The sequence below is a fragment of the Danio aesculapii genome, chromosome 16 (assembly GCF_903798145.1).
Source record: "Danio aesculapii chromosome 16, fDanAes4.1, whole genome shotgun sequence".
Taxonomy (NCBI): Eukaryota; Metazoa; Chordata; class Actinopteri; order Cypriniformes; family Danionidae; genus Danio; species Danio aesculapii.
In genome coordinates, this window is record NC_079450.1 from 13,908,636 (window position 1) to 13,925,769 (window position 17,134).

General features: G+C 38.2%; 1 protein-coding gene across 1 annotated transcript in view; it reads right to left on the reverse strand.

The window, feature by feature from the left end:
• Positions 1-2,336: 2,336 nt before the first annotated feature.
• Positions 2,337-17,134, reverse strand: part of polr3glb (RNA polymerase III subunit GL b) — a 15,668-nt gene continuing 870 nt past the window's right edge. The window contains exons 3-8 of the mRNA XM_056475863.1: positions 12,602-12,731; positions 12,225-12,293; positions 7,462-7,518; positions 5,419-5,489; positions 5,218-5,334; positions 2,337-2,871 (exon numbers count right to left, since the gene is read on the reverse strand). Of these exons, the coding sequence (XP_056331838.1) occupies positions 2,785-2,871; positions 5,218-5,334; positions 5,419-5,489; positions 7,462-7,518; positions 12,225-12,293; positions 12,602-12,731 (531 nt within the window). The 3' untranslated portion in view covers positions 2,337-2,784. The remainder of the gene's footprint in view (positions 2,872-5,217; positions 5,335-5,418; positions 5,490-7,461; positions 7,519-12,224; positions 12,294-12,601; positions 12,732-17,134) is intronic.

Sequence of the window (17,134 nt, forward strand, 5' to 3'; positions counted from 1 at the left end):
AACGGGTTCATGTCTGTGTTGTTGGAGTATGAAAATATTATTGTAGATTGCATTTTGGATTTCATTAATTATTTTGTTAGTTCTTTTATTAGAGATGCACCAATACTGAATTTGTCAATACTGATTATTCAGAGTGATATCTGCCAATAATGATAGTTTGATAGTTCTGCTTGAAATAAATACCCTATATCCAATTAATCTAGAGTAACAACATCCATCCTTCCATCCACCCATCCTCCTACCTACCTACATAGATAGATAGATAGATAGATAGATAGATAGATAGATAGATGTCTTAAAAGTTCATTGTGTTTTTTTAAACTAATATTCATTGATAAATGAGGTTATTTTTTTATACATAATTAACATTTATAATAATGATGCCTTTATTGTGTTCTTATTTAAAATGCTGCTGCTATTTATGCAGTAAAGGGCTTATTGTAATTTCATGTGTTAAATAATTTATAATGAATATAATTAATCTTGTGTGGTTTTTAGCTATGTGTGTTATTTGTATGTGAGCACATAAACACTGAATGAAAGTTGAAAAGATTTTGTCAGAGCATTAATGTATAACTCCCCCTAGAGGATATCTATCTATCCATCCGTTCATCCATCCATCCATCCATAGATTCATCGATCTATTACATTTATTTTTTTGGGCTGTATGTATTTTAATTTGCCAAAATGACTAATCAGACATTTTCCCCATGATTTTACTGAAGGCATCTACTTAAATGTCATTCAGTGTGATATATACAAATAATTCCTCTCAGGCATATTTAGAACAAGAATAATTTGATAAAGGCGTCCTGGTGGCGCAGTGGGTAGCACTATCGCCTCACAGCAAGAAGGTCACTTGTTCGAGCCCTGGCTGGGTCAGTTGGCATTTCTGTGTGGAGTTTGTATGTTTTCCCCGTGTTGGCGTGGGTTTCCTCCGGGTGCTCCGGTTTCCCCCACAAGTCCAAAAACATGTGTAATAGGTGAATTGGGTGAGCTAAAATTGTCCATAGTGTATGTGTGTGAATAGGTGTGTATGGGTGTTTCCCAGTGATGGTTTGCAGCTGGAAGGGCATTCGCTGCGTAAAACATATGCTGAATAAGTTGCCGGTTCATTCCACTGTGGTGACCCTTGATGAATAAAGGGACTAAGCCGAAGGAAAATGAATGAATGAATGAATGAATGAATGAATGAATAAGAGACTCTAAAAATACTAATTGTCGTTTTAATTTGTTATACTTTGTCACTGACCACTAAGTTTGACCCATCTGACAGTAGGAGATTTAAAAAAAAAAAAAAAGTAAAAACACTAAAATAATTTAGTATGAATACAATCGTGTAAACTTAATTTAGTATCTTGTATATTTTAATATAAATATTTCTGTTACGTCGAAAACAACAATAGAACATTAACTATTTTAGTTACTTGAAACATTAAAGTATACTCAAAAAGAAAACATTTGCTGTTACTTCTTCAAAACGAGCTGAAACAACACAATTGTTGAGATTGAGTATGTTTACATGGACATCAATAATATGATTTTAATACGATTAAGACAATACTCTGCTTAAGAGTCTACCATTTAAACAACGATTTTTTGATTAATTTAATCCAATTAGGGTCATAATCGAACTAAACAAAAATCGAATTAAGACATGTGGAGGATGGCGATTTTAGTCGCATTATTGAAGTGCAGCACAGACATGTAAACACCGTAATCAAACTATTAGATTAATGTAGGACTATATAGAATAGCCTATACACACATGACCATTTGACATTATTCTCTGCACCTACCGAGTCAGTGACGGATCACAGGCACACACATCATGAAATGCGGAGTTTTCCATTAAAACAACACTCTTCCAGCAGTTCATACTCGCATCCAATATCTCGTTTGTCAGGGGGGCATGCATGAATTGTTTTTGAATGAAAGTGAAAGTGCCAAACTGCAGTAAAAGTCCACAAATTAAAAATGAAAGACCTGAAATGACATGAAACTCCAGAGGAAATGTGGATAGCGTGATGTGGATAGCAATGACGTTAATTGAATTATGTGCTATAGCATGTAAAACGGGATCATGAAAGGAACATTCAAAAAGCAACTCATTTAAACACCTTAATCGTATTACTGTCTTATTCAGATTAAGGCAAATAATTTGATTACTGATGTCCATGTAAATGTAGTCAGTGTTGAGACAACTTAATTGTTTTATGTTCAATCCACTTATTCAATCCACCATTTTTTACAGTGTAAACACGTACTTGCATGTAATATGTGGACAAAATCCAACATCTTGTCTACATCCATCCATCCAATAACATGACAACGTCTTGACAGTGTGACTTTATCACAAAACAGCGATGACAAAAATATTTACAACCACTTGACTTAAGACTTACAAAACGTTCCTCATCATCCAAAATAAACAATCGACATGTGCTCCTAAATCTAAGATACAAAGTATAAAATCTATACAGCAAATACAACATTAGCTAAATTTAAAACTTGCGCTAAAACACATTTATAATATCCTAAATAAAAGGTTTCCGTGATGCACTATTTATCGTTTAAAAAGCTCTAGGAATGAATAGCTGCATTAATAGAGAAGTTTGTGGCTTTCTCTGTGTCCTCCAGCCGTGGCTTTTGGATTCAGCAAATCAAGCCGATCGGATGAGAGGAAATCTGCTGCATACAGATTCAACATCAGCTGCCAAACACAATGATCCAGCCTGGAATCCTCCTGAGGGACAGAACTCTTCCGGGGAGCCGGCGTCTGCTTCAGTAAATGGCTTCATCCATGTTTTCATCGCTGTCTCCACCAAACTCCTCTCCGTTTTCAAAGTAGGACATGATGTAATCCGTTTCCTGTTACACACAAACAGAATTAATTCCTTCATTCATTTTCCTTCAGCTTAGTCCCTAATTTATCAAGGGTCGCCACAGCAGAATGAACCGCCAACTATTCCAGCATATGTTTTATGCAGCGGATGCCCTTCCAGCCGCAACCCAGTACTGGGAAACACGCATACACTCTCACATTCACACACACACAGTCATACACTATGGCTAACTTAGTTCATCCAATTCACCTATAGCGCATGTCTTTGGACTGTGGTGGAAACCGGAGCACCCGGAGGAAACCCACGTGAACACACTGGAAAACATGCAAACCCCATACAGAAATGTCAACTGGCCCAGCCGGGACTCGAACCAGTGACCTTCTTGTTGTGAGGCGACTGTCCTAACCACTGAGCCACCATACCGCCCAAAATATTCTTATTATATTATATTATTCATTCATTCATTCATTTTCTTGTCGGCTTAGTCCCTTTATTAATACAGGGTCGCCACAGCGAAATGAACCGCCAACTTATCCAGCTTTTGTTTTACGCAGCGGATGCTCCGCAACCCATCTCTGGGAAACATCCATACACACTCATTCACACACATACACTACGGACAATTTAGCCTATCCAATTCACCTGTACCACATGTCTTTAGACTGTGGGGGAAACCGGAGCACCCGGAGGAAACCCACGCGAACACAGGGAGAACATGCAAACTCCACACAGAAATGCCAACTGACCCAGCCGAGACTCGAACCAGCAACATTCTTGCTGTGAGGCGACAGCACTAATTACTGCGCCACTGCATCGCCTTATATTATATTATATTATATTATATTATATTATATTATATTATATTATATTATATTATAATATAATTGCAGGTTAACTATGCTTATATATAATAACTTTAACTGTTAAAAGCTATTAGTTACTACTAAACGTTTTTAGTATGTAATAAAGTTATGGTAACTAATAACCTTAACTTTTCTGAATTTGATTGTAATGCAATAATGTTTAGTAAAAAAATATCTTTTGTAAAGATGCTTTGAAACAATAATTATTGTGACAAGCACTGTACAAATAAACTAGAATCTAATTGAATTAAATTATGGATAATAAGTATTTAACGCGTCATGTTTTTCCTGGGAATAATATTTCTAAAGGAGCTGTTGACATGGAGTTGAACCAGATTTTGGTAAAAACCCAAGGTGATTGGCTGGGCCATTCAACAGCTTGATTTTCTTTCTCTGAAAGCATTTGAGAGTTTCCGTGGCTGTGTTTTGGTTCATTGTCTTGCTGTAATGCCCACTCTGGTTTCATCTTTATCATGTAGATGTTGGACGGAAGCAGCTAATATTCATTTACAATGAGGAAGGGCAGAGGATTGCATAACATTTTAATAAACAACTTTACTTGTAAACTAATTAGATTTGTTTTCTTTGCATATATGGATTTCTTTGGTTGTTACCAACATCCAGGGAAAATTTCAAGTCAACGGCACCTTTAGAAATATGTTTTCAGAGAAAAATGGTGACGTGTTCAATACTTATTTTCCATATGAAATATGTTATTTTTTGGCTTTTTTACCTTTATTAGATAGAACAGTAATCAGACAGGAAGCTGGAAGTTGGAGAGAGAGAGAGGTGGGGGGGGGGGGGGTGGGGGGGGGGGTAGGGTTGGGAAATGTCCTCAAGCCGGGATTCGAACTCGGAATGCCCTGAAGTGCTACTGCACCATGTGTTGGCACGCTAACCACTAGGCTATTGCGCCGACAAGTTCTTGCATCTTAACATGTACTTCTCGAGGTATGGCCACAAGGAATCCTGCTTCAGAATCCTGCTACCGCCACGCTCCTGAGAAATGTAGTTAAGCTAGTAGCGTCACTACTTGTAGCGACGCTACTGCCCAACACTGGATATGGGGATTGTTAGGAGGCCATGATGGACAGAGGCCAGTAGGCAAATTTGACCAGGATGGTAAATCCCTACTCTTTTTGAAAGGACATCCTGGGATTTTTAATGACCATGGAGAGTCAGGACCTCGGTTTAACATCTCATCCAAAAGATGGTTCTCACTGAGCAGTATAGAGTCCCCGTCACTATACTGGGGCGTTAGGGCCCACACAGACTGCAAGTTGAGCGCCCCCTGCTGGTCTCACTATCACCATTTCCGGCAGCAACCTAGCTTTCCCATGTGGTCTTCCTATCCAGGTACTGACCAGGTGCAGCCCTGCTTAGCTTCAGTGGGCGATCATGTGAGAGTTGCAGAGAGCTAGCTGCCAGCAAGCCAACCGGTTTGTGCGCAATGCTAAAGTTATTTGTACTAAACTGTCCTAATATCAGGACAGAAAGGAGCCACTTACATCCTCAAATTCCTCTTCATCGTACTCATTCTCTCCCTCGGCCTCTTCCTCTTCTGGCTTCTTCTTCTCTCCCTCCTCTTCATCCGAACTCCCCTCTTCCTCTTTCTGCTCCAGAGTCTGCACAGAAAAAGCACATGCAGTCTGAGCACATTCCAACTCATTTCGGCTGATTATGTGTGTGTGCCGCGGGTCTTTGTGCACCTCCAGTTTGCGTATGATCTCCTCTTTGTCCACTCGTGCTTGTTTGGCTCGTTTGGGAACAGCTTGGCTTTCTGCAAGCGTATAGAAGTAAAGCGTGTGTGTGACAGTGGAAGTGACATCAGCTCCATTGATCACAACTCCTCTGACAAAAGCCGCAGAGAGGTCTATAAATAAAGCCGTCGCTCTTTCCTTAGTGGCAGACGCTCTTCAAGACCAAACCTTTCTCTCCATCCTGCCTTTCATTTAGGAGATGTGTGTGTGTGTGTGGGTGTGTGTGTGTGTGGGTGTGAGAGAGAGTGAGTGCACACTTGTGTATATAAGTGTGTGTAGTGCATGTGTGTGAGTGTGAGACTGTGATTGTCTATACATGAGAGTATGTGTGTGTCTGCGAGTGTGTGTGTGTGTGTGTATATGAGAGTAAGTGTGTGTATAAGAGTGTGAGTAGGTGTGAGTGCATGTTTGTGTATATAATTGCGTTGTGTCTGTGTGTGTGGGCATGTGTGTATATGAGTGTGTGTGCGAGAGAGACTGTGAGTGTGTGTATATATGAGAGTAAGTGTGTGCGTATATATGAGAGTAAGTGTGTGCATAGGAGTGTGAGTCTGTGTGAGTGAGTGTGTGTGTATATGTGTGTGAGACTGAGTGTGTATATATGAGAGTATGTGTGTGTCGGAGAGTGTGTGTGTGTGTGTATATGAGAGTGTGTGTATAAGAGTGTGAGTAGGTGTGAGTGCATGTTTGTGTATATAATTGCGTTGTGTCTGTGTGTGTGGGCATGTGTGTATATGAGTGTGTGTGCGAGAGAGACTGTGAGTGTGTGTATATATGAGAGTAAGTGTGTGCGTATATATGAGAGTAAGTGTGTGCATAGGAGTGTGAGTCTGTGTGAGTGAGTGTGTGTATATGTGTGTGAGACTGAGTGTGTATATATGAGAGTATGTGTGTGTCGGAGAGTGTGTGTGTGTGTGTATATGAGAGTAAGTGTGTGTATAAGAGTGTGAGTAGGTGTGAGTGCATGTTTGTGTATATAATTGCGTTGTGTCTGTGTGTGTGGGCATGTGTGTATATGAGTGTGTGTGCGAGAGAGACTGTGAGTGTGTGTATATATGAGAGTAAGTGTGTGCGTATATATGAGAGTAAGTGTGTGCATAGGAGTGTGAGTCTGTGTGAGTGAGTGTGTGTGTATATGTGTGTGAGACTGAGTGTGTATATATGAGAGTATGTGTGTGTCGGAGAGTGTGTGTGTGTGTGTGTGTACGTGAGTAAGTGAGTGTGATAATGCATGTGTGTGAGGCTGAGTGTGTATATATAAGAGTATATGTGTGTCTGAAAGTGTGTGTGTGTGTGTGATAATGCAAGTGTGTGAGGCTGAGTGTGTATATATGAGAGTATGTGTGTGTCTGAAAGTGTGTGTGTGTGTGTGTGTGTGTATGTGAGTGAGTGTGTGTGATGCATGTATGTGAGACTGAGTGTGTATATATGAGAGTATGTGTGTGTCTGAAAGTGTGTGTGTGTGTGTGTGTGTGTACGTGAGTGAGTGTGTGTGATAATGCATGTGTGTGAGGCTGAGTGTGTATATATGAGAGTGTGTGTGCATGTGGGTGTGTATATATGAGAGTGTGTGTGTCGGTGTGTGTGTGTGTGTATATGAGAAAAAAATTATATATATTTATGTATGTATGTGTTTGTGTGTGTAAATTTCTGTGTGCATGTGTGTGCATATATCTGCGTGTCTGTGTGAGTGTGCATTAAAGTGTGTAAGTGTGTGTGTGGGGGTGTGTACAACAGTGAGTGTGTGTCTCTGTGTGTGTGTGTGTTCAGTGCAGCTCTCTGATTTCCCCAGAGACGTGGATGAGTCAGAGAGCGAAGCGCAGACCTGCCGGAGCGGCTCGTCTTCACACACTCATTCATGAGCACATCAGCCTCACCTGCGCCCTTATCTCATCTCGGCTTTAAAAAGAGCACATTTACAAACGCATGGCTTTCTGCTCCACTGCAGCAGAACACGGTGTCCAGCGAACAGCGTAACACACACACACTCACTGTCTCTCTGGGGTCTTTTCTCTCTCACACGCAGCTCCTTCGGCAAACGCCTCCAGTCTGAAAACATACACATTAAAACACACATGGAGGATCATACAAGCATGCTGTGGTGTTGATACAGATCACGACAGAGTTCAACTAAATAATTTATCAATTTAACGCACATCATAATACCAGCCATACATGTAAAGCACAAATAATGTCCTTCAATTGGGTCCAGGGTGAACCGATCTCCACCTGTTTGCTCCATTACTCCATTTGTTAGATGTTTCCCACTTTCTTTTACAGTCTGAATCGCGTCAAAACCAAGCAGCAACCTCCTGCTCTCCCTCGTGAAGCCAGTACGGAAGTAACTTAAACTGCAATTCATTGAAATTCCGCTAGTCCTGGCTCCATATAGAGCAAATTCCTATTGAGCCCACTGTTAATACGGCCAAATTTACAGCAGAAAAAAATGGTGTTTACAGCCTGGTACAAAGAACGATTTTGGTTCATATAGCTAAAATTACCCTTCATGAAAACTGAGGGGGTGAATTTGTTTAGAACTCATCGGTTTTCTTTATATTAGGTTATATTAAGTCTGCATAATTAAGGGCGTGGCCACTTGAGTGACCGCTAGGTCTCGTTGGTCGCCGTCACTTCGCCTCAGATAATTCCGGCTGATTAGCCGCTGAACTCTGCATATATCATATTTTTGTTTTGTTTTATGAGGATTTACACAGTCAGTTGCTTTTTGGATTTATTTCTTACAATTATCAGATGATATGGCATGCTGTTTGCACTTAATTGTGCTCACAAACCATTCACGTTGCCTCTATTTTCCAGGTGAATGAAATTATATACTTATATACCATCTCTAAAAATGTATTTGTTTTATTTGAGATCATTTATATTATTCTTTAGAACTTGAATGCACTCCAGAATCTGACAGATTGATTAGCTGTAGGCTATAGAACAGTCATCTGAAAAGTTGTCATACAGTGTTATGCCTGGATTTCATAAATAGCCTTGCATTTACTAACATAGAATATACCAGAGGTATTTGGATGTAATTCACATTTTCCTCCTGTAGAGATACGTCAAGAACAATGTTTAGTGGCTCAATGTACAAACCCGATTCCAAAACAGTTAGGACACTGTACAAATTGTGAGTAAAAAAGGAATGCAGTAATTTACAAATCGCATAAACTTATATTTTATTTACAATAGAATATAGATAATATATCAAATGTGAGAGATTTTTACATTTCAGGCCAAATGTTGGCTCCTCTTGGATTTCAAGACAGCTACACATTCCAAAAAATTTGGGACAGGTAGCAATAACAGGCTAGAAAAGTTAAATGTACATATTGGGAACTGCTGGAGGACCAATTTTCCACTTATTAGGTCAATTGGCAACATGATTGTGTATAAAAAGAGCCTCTCAGAGTGGCAGTGTCTCTTAGAGGTTAAGATGGGCAGAGGATCACCAATTTCCCCAATGCTGCGCCAAAAAATAGTGGAGCAATATCAGAAAGGAGTTTCATAGCGAAAAATTGCAAAGAGTTTGAAGTTATCACCATCTACAGTGCATAATATCATCCAAAGATTCAGAGAATCTGGAACAATCTCTGTGCGTAAGGGTCAAGGCCGTCAATCCATATTGGAGCCTGTGATATTCGTGCTCTAAGACGGCACTGCATCACAAACAGGAATGCTACTATAATGGAAATCACAATATGGGCTCAGGACTACTTCCAGAAAGCATTGTCGGTAAACACAATCCACCGTGCCATTCGCCGTTGCCGGCTAAAAGTCTATAGGTCCAAAAAGAAGCCATATTTAAACATGATCCAGAAGGGCAGGCGTTTTCTCTGGGCCAAAGCTCATTTAAAATGGACTGTGGTCAGATGAATCAAAATTTGAAGTTCTTTTTGGAAAACTGGGACACCATGTCATCCGGACTAAAGAGGACAGGGACAACCCAAGTTGTTATCAGCGCTCAGTTCAGAAGCCCGCATCTCTGATGGTATGGGGTTGCATAAATGCATGTGGCATGGGCAGCTTACACATCTGGAAAGGCACCATCAATGCTGAAAGGTATATCCAAGTTCTAGAACAACATATGCTACCATACAGACGTTGTCTCTTTCAGGGAAGACCATTTTCCGACATGACAATTTCAGACCACATACTGCATCAATGGATGCATAGAAGAAGGATCCAGGTACTGAAATGGCCAGCCTGCAGTCCAGATCTTTCACCCATAGAAAACATTTGGCGCATCAAAAAGAGGAAGTTGCAACAAATAAGATCTAAGACAGTCGAGCACCTAGAAGCCTGTATTAGACAAGAATGGGAAAACATTCCTATTCCTAAACTTGAGCAACTTGTCTCCTCAGTTCCCAGACGTTTGCAGACTGTTGTAAAAAGAAGAAGGGATGCCTCACAGTGGTAAACATGGTCTTGTCCCAACTTTTTTGAAATGTGTTGATGCCATGAATATATAAAATCAACTTAATATACATTTTCGCAGTTTAAACATTTGACATGTCATCTATGTTCTATACTGAATAAAATATGGAAATTTGGAGCTTCCACATCATTGCATTCAGATTTTATTCACAATTTGTACAGTGTCCCAACTTTTTTGGAATCGGGTTTGTATTACAGTGTTTTTAAAAGTCTAAACACTTTATTGATATGGAATACAACCAAGCACATGTGGTCAGAACACAAACGTGTCGCAGGTAATGAAGTATTAAACGTTTCTCCCAAAGAAAAGCCCGTCTAAGCAAAATGCTTGCAGGTGTCTGTAGCTCCGCTAAAGCTGGATTTGTACTTTCACCTAGCGCCGCACCGCGCACCTCCGCTGACTGTGTGCGCACCTCATTAAACGGACGAGTCTTTTATATTTGCCATGTTCGCCATAGTGATATTGGTTAAAAACAAACTGAACGTAAAGTCAGATGGATAAACAGAGAAGTAGGACGTTCCCGGAACTACGTCATATCATAAATATCATTCAATATTTGTAAACTAATTATTTTTATAAATTATTTTAATGATTGTAAGGATTGTTCCTATAAAGGATCCTATAAAATATTAATGACTACAGAACATAAGTTGCTCTGCAAATATATATTTTTATTATGGAAAGAATAAAAGCAAAAAAAAAGTATACTTACTAAAAAATACAGATGTTTTTTAGATTTAGCCTGCTCCACAATTCACACACTATTTTCTGGTTAGTTTCTGTCCTCTTCTTATGCTAAAAAGGCAATAATGGTCCAACATTCCTGAACAATATCACCAATAAAGCCTAGAAAAACAGGGCATCAGTATATTGTAAGCCGATAGGTTCAAATATTCCTTCCCAGTTATCAAAGAAATTATTTGTTCCTTAATTATAGTTTTGTAACTATTAAATTGTTTTAAATTCAAAATTGTGACGTATACATCAGCGTTAAACCTATAAATGGTGGAAAAACATATTTCTGTAATTGTGTACCTTGGTCTCCACTTTTGCCATGGCCTCTTTTGGCTTTAACAAGCGTATCCCTGTGGTTTTTCCAAATTTTCTAACAATAACTTTCCTCGTTTCCCACGGCTGTTGCAATTTCTAACCAATAATTATTGATCATCTGGTTATCTCCATGATTATGGATCATAGAGATGTCTGTACAGGTGTACCTGTTTCAGACAAAATCTCTTCAAGGTGTTTCATATTCAACTCAAACATGGCGCCGCACGCACTGTTCGCTCAAGACTCTAAAATAAATAGTGCGCTCTGCCAGCCGAAATCATGTCACGCGCACCCAAAACAAACCTCCGCAAACACAGCGATGACATCACATTCACGCGCACTCAAGCGAACTAGCAGACGCGTCGAGTATAAACCAGGCCTAATGCTCCGCCTCTTTGCCCTTGTTTGGTAACCTCAAAAAAACCTCGGGGTTCTGATTGGTGCTGAGCAAGTATTGAGACTTGATACTGCCAGCATATTCACACACTGTCTGAGAATATAACACACTGCTGCTACGAACATAACATACATGAAACCCCCCATAGCAGATCTGTACACAGGTGGAGCTGTGGTGCAGGAGGTTATCTAAAAACACACACCAGATTTGCTAATGCAAAACACACAGAGGTATTTAAACTCTGAAGAATAAGCTCATTGGCTGATGAGGCAACAGCAACCAATCACCGGCCCCTTTAATAATAAGATAAGATTTATCATTGGAATATCATGACAGAGCTTTGCATTTATTAATATTGACTAATGTTCCTTCATTAATTTTCCTTTGGCTTAGTCCCTTATTTATCAGGGGTCGACACAGGAGAATGAGCCACTAACTATAACATATGTTTTACACAGTGGATGCCCTTCTGGCCGCAATGCAACACTAGGAAACACCCATACACTCTCACATTCTCACACACACACACACACACACACACACTATGGCCAATTTAGTTCATCCATGTCACCTACATGCTATTTTTTGGACTGTGGGGGAAACCGAAGCACCCGGAGGAAACCCACACGAACACGTGAAGAACATGCAAACTCCACACAGAAATGACAACTGACCCAGCCGAGACTCGAACCAGCGACCTTCTTGCTTTGAGGCGACAGTGCTAACCATGAACAGATTGCCAAAAGTAACTTCAATTTGACTAATATGCTAATGTTAAACTTAACATGAACTATGATTAATAATTAAACTGTTACCATGGTAAAATAGCACTAAGATGAACCACTTATGTAAATGACTCACCTGGCTTCCACTCCAAACTGTTGTCAGAGCTTTCGTTCTTTTGGTATTTGTCAGAATAACGCTCCACATCTGTCAAAAAATAAAATAACAATGAATCACAGATTAAGCATGGCTAATAAGGGAAACATTGCACCTCATGTAAGCCTTTGTCATGAATTTTGTCAGGAAAACCACAGAATTAAATAAAAAGATTTAAAATCAGAATTAGAAAAAAAGGATTGCACAGGTGCCAAAGGTGTAAAAATCATGTTAGGTCATTTTTTATGCACTGACATTCAATATTAATCCATTTTTTAGATGAATATGAGATTGGGCAAAATAAGCATGATACAAGCCCTTGATGTCAGTAAAGAGCTGGTCTTGGACTCTGAACTGACCTTTCTTGGGAGCTGCTGGGCGGATGTAAAACGGGAGCGTCTTCATGGCTCCCCTGAACTCCTGTTTGAGGGCCAGCATGTACTCGGCCTCCTCACCTGCCTGCAGGGGCACCGGCTTCTGATCCAGAGGCTGAACACATCAAACAGCACATTCACATCTGTCTGCTGCTCACACAAACACCTGCTGTCACTCAATTACACATGCCTAGACAGAAATCAGCTTTTATTAGGGCATACAGCTGAAGTCAAAAATTATTAGCCCTCCAGTGAATTTTTTCTCTTTTTAAATATTTCCCAAATGATGTTTACAGAGCAAGGAATATTTTTTACTTCTGGAGAAAGTTATTTTTTTATTTCGGCTCGAATAAAAGCAGTTTTCAATTTTTTTTAAAACCTTTTAAGGTCAAAACTATTAGCCTTCTTTAAAATGTCTTGAAAAATATCTAGTCAAATATTATTTACTGTCATCATGGCAAATATAAAATAAATCAGTTATTAGAAATGAGTTATTAAAACTATTATGTTTAGAAATGTGCTGAAGAAATCTTTCCATTAAACAGAAATTTAGGAAATTGAGGGGGGTAATAATTCAGGAGGGTTAATAATTCTGACTTCAACTGTATATGATCAATAAAATTATTGACATTTACCAATACTAGTCTTACTCATTCTCTTAGAAGTAAATTCAATAAAGAGTTATTAATGAAATTAATCAATTTAAACCATAAAAAATAAAACCATTTAAAAATAAATCAAATGTTAACTGAAATTTTTAAACAATCAGCTCGTTGCCAAGATAATATTTAAATACGTTATTATTTACAAATTCTATATTTACCTGATGTACTACAGTAACTAAAAGTAAAATAAGAGTAAATACCAATGAAAGACTCTTAAAATGAAAATAAAAATAATTAAAATGGTTAAAGTACAAGTTCTAAAACTTCAAAACAAAAAGGTCACACTTTATTTTGATGATTTGTTTGTTGAATTTAAGTTACATTGCATCTACATGCCAACTAATTCTCATTAGATTAGGTTTGGGTTAGGGTTAGTGTAAGTTGACATGTACTTGAAAAGTTTCTTATAATCAGTTAAATGTCTGTTAAAGGAGCAGTATTAACATAATAAGTAGACAGTCTACTAATACTCAAATAGACCATCAAAATAAAGTGTTACCAATAAAAATATTTTTTACTGTAATAAAATGTTAACTGGAATAAAAAACATTTTATATTATAATAAACATTTCAGAATATTTCTTATCTTGTTGGCAAGGATATATTGCTCATTTTTATTTATTTTAACTTCATGTGCTAAAATGACAAAAAAAAGTAAATAAATTAATAACCAAATGACCAAAATTAAATAGAAATAGAAAGAATCATTGATTCATATTTAAAAAAACTACAAATTGTTTTTCTTTTTTTTTACTGCTCATCTCTGTCCAACAACCACTTGTTGTATTAATTTGGAAAAGCATCTTATACAGTAATTTAAAAGGCGCACACCTCTTTATATAAATAAATTAGTGTGTAACCATCGTTATACAAGGATTTGTCTAATTACCCTAATTAACCTAGTTAAGCCTTTAAATGTCAATTTAAGCTGTATAGAAGTGTCTTGAAAAATATCTAGTAAAATTTACCTTACTGTCATCATGGCAAAGATCAAATTAATCAGTTATTAGAAATGAGTTATTAAAACTATTATGTTTAGAAATGTGTTAAAGAAATCTGCTCTCCGTTAAACAAAAATTGGGGGAAAAAATAAACAGGGGGGCTGAGAATTCAGGGGGTATAATAATTCTGACTTCAACTGTATATATATATATATATATATATATATATAAAAGTATATAGACTCACTGGCCACTTTATTACGTACACCTATCCAGCTGCTTATTAATGCAAATATCTAATCAGCCAATCACATGGCAGCAACTCAATGCATTTAGGCATGTAGACATGGTCAAGACGATCTGCTACAGTTTAAACTGAGCATCAGAATGGGGAAGAAAGGTGAATTAAGTGACTATGAACATGGCATAGTTGTTGGTGCCAGATGGGCTGGTCTGAGTATTTCAGAAACTGCTGATCTACTGGGATTTTCACACACAACCATCTCTAGGGTTTACAGAGAATGGTCCGTAAAAGAAAATATCCAGTAAATGGCAGTTCTGTGGGCACAAATGCCTTGTTGATGCCAGAGGTCAGAGGAGAATGGCCAGACTAGTTTTAGCTGATAGAAAGGCAACAGTAACTCAAATAACCACTCGTTACAACCGAGCTATGCAGAAGAGCATCTCTGAACACACAACACATACAACCGTGAGGCGGATGGGCTACAGCAGCAGAAGACCACACCGGGTGCCACTTCTGTCAGCTAAGAACAGGAAACTGAGGCTACAATTCGCACAGGCTCACCAAAATTGGACAACAGAAGGTTGGAAAAACGTTGCCTGCCCTGATGAGTCTTGATTTCTGCTGCGACATTCAGATGGTAGGGTCAGAATTTGGCATCAACAACATGAAAAGCATGGATTTATCCTGCCTTGTATCAACAGTTCAGGCTGCTGGTGGTGTAATGATGTGGGAGACATTTTCTTAGCACACTTTGAGCCCATTAGTACCAATTGAGCATTGTGTCAACGCCACACCCTACCTGAGTATTGTTGCTGACCATCTCCATCTCTTTATGACCACAGTGTACCCATCTTCTGATGGCTACTTCCAGCAGGATAACACGTCATGTCATAAAGCGTGAATCATCTTAAACTGGTTTATTGAACATGACAATCAGTTCAATGTACTTAAATGGCCTCCACAGTCACCAGTTCTCAATCCAATAGAGCACCTTTGGGATGTGCAAGAACGGGAGATTCGCATCATGGATGTGCAGCTGACAAATCTGCAGCAACTGTGTGATGCTGTCATGTCAATATGAACCAAAATCTCTGAGGAATATTTCAAGTTCCTTGTTGAATCCATGCCACAAAGGATTAAGGCAGTTCTGAAGGCAAAAGGGGGTCCAACCCATTACTAGTAAGGTGTACCTAATAAAGTTGCTGGTGAGTGTAAGTGGCTTATTATGCAACTCAGAGGCATAGATTTAGGGTGGACGGAGGGGACGTGTCCCCACCAATATCCATCAACCATTGTAATGTTCCCACCATTAATTTAATCTGCTTAAAAAAAATGGCGCTGTCAACGTTAACTTAGACATGCAGAAAGGGTTAAATGATGTTCTCTCCTCGAGTCCTCCCGCCCCCAAAACATTTTGATTGGCTGTGCCTTTCCTTGCTGTCATGTGAGGGGGTGTGGCTGCGTTTAGATACAAGCAGCGCCAAATGCAGTGGATTGTTTTTTTACCCTTGCAAGAATAAGGTGTGTTGGGTGACAAGCATAAGCGATGATGGTAGCAGCAAAAAAAAGGTAGTCATTAGGTTTTTTCAACGAAAAGTGTAAGTCACATAAAAACACAAGTTCTCTACTGAATGGGTCCATCATGATAATGCTGGTAATGCTCGTGTTATACCCTGCTTTAATGCACAGTCTATCGTTAAAACAGACTGATATAGTGAATAATGTGAATAATATAGCCTGAAAACTAACTGCAGTATAAACAGCTAAATGTAAAAATATATGATCCCTGCCAGTTCTTTAATCTCTCAGAGTAGCATGTCCAATTACGGTTGAAACAATTTGTCAGACAAAATACAGCCTGTGTATAGGCATAATACTGATATATGAGACATGTTTCGTTTGCACCATGGCTAAGATAAATGGAAGGCTTTATTAAACTCCCTTTATCATTTAATAAACATTCGTTTAACATTACACTATCAGGCCCATAGCCAGCCTTATGGAAAGGGATGGTTATTTTTTTTCTGAAAAACTGATCTATTTGCAGTTATTTACCTGAATTTCTATTTATTAATGAGGTATAAATGTTACATTTTAGTGAGATATTAAGAACTAATTTTTGCTGGATTAGCTTGTCGGTTGGTTATCATAACCACCAAAAAATATTTCCTACCATTTTGTCAAATTGCTTAGCATACTATTTTAAGTTAAAGTTAAATTTGTTGATTTACAAATGTGCATTTAAACTGTAAGTTTTATATTACAGTTTTATAACTAATGAACATTTTGAATAAAAAAATATTAAAGAGATACTTATTTTTAAAATACAAATTTATTATCATCTATCATTACATTTTTATTTTTTTTTTTTGAAATCTATTAAAACTTGTTTTAAATTAAAAACTGATGCCTATAGATAAATAAAAAAAACTGGCCAGCACATTCAACTTTCCTCAGTCAGAATTTGGCCATTTGAATAATAAAAAAAATTACAAATATGAATAATCCAACTTTTGGTCTTAATAACTTAATAAATTGTGTGAAGAGAGGATTAATCAATGATATATTTTAATAGCAACACGCACACACCGGACATATATATATATGTATATATACACACATATATATATATATAGGTCATTCACCCGTCCCCACCAATGTTTAGCGC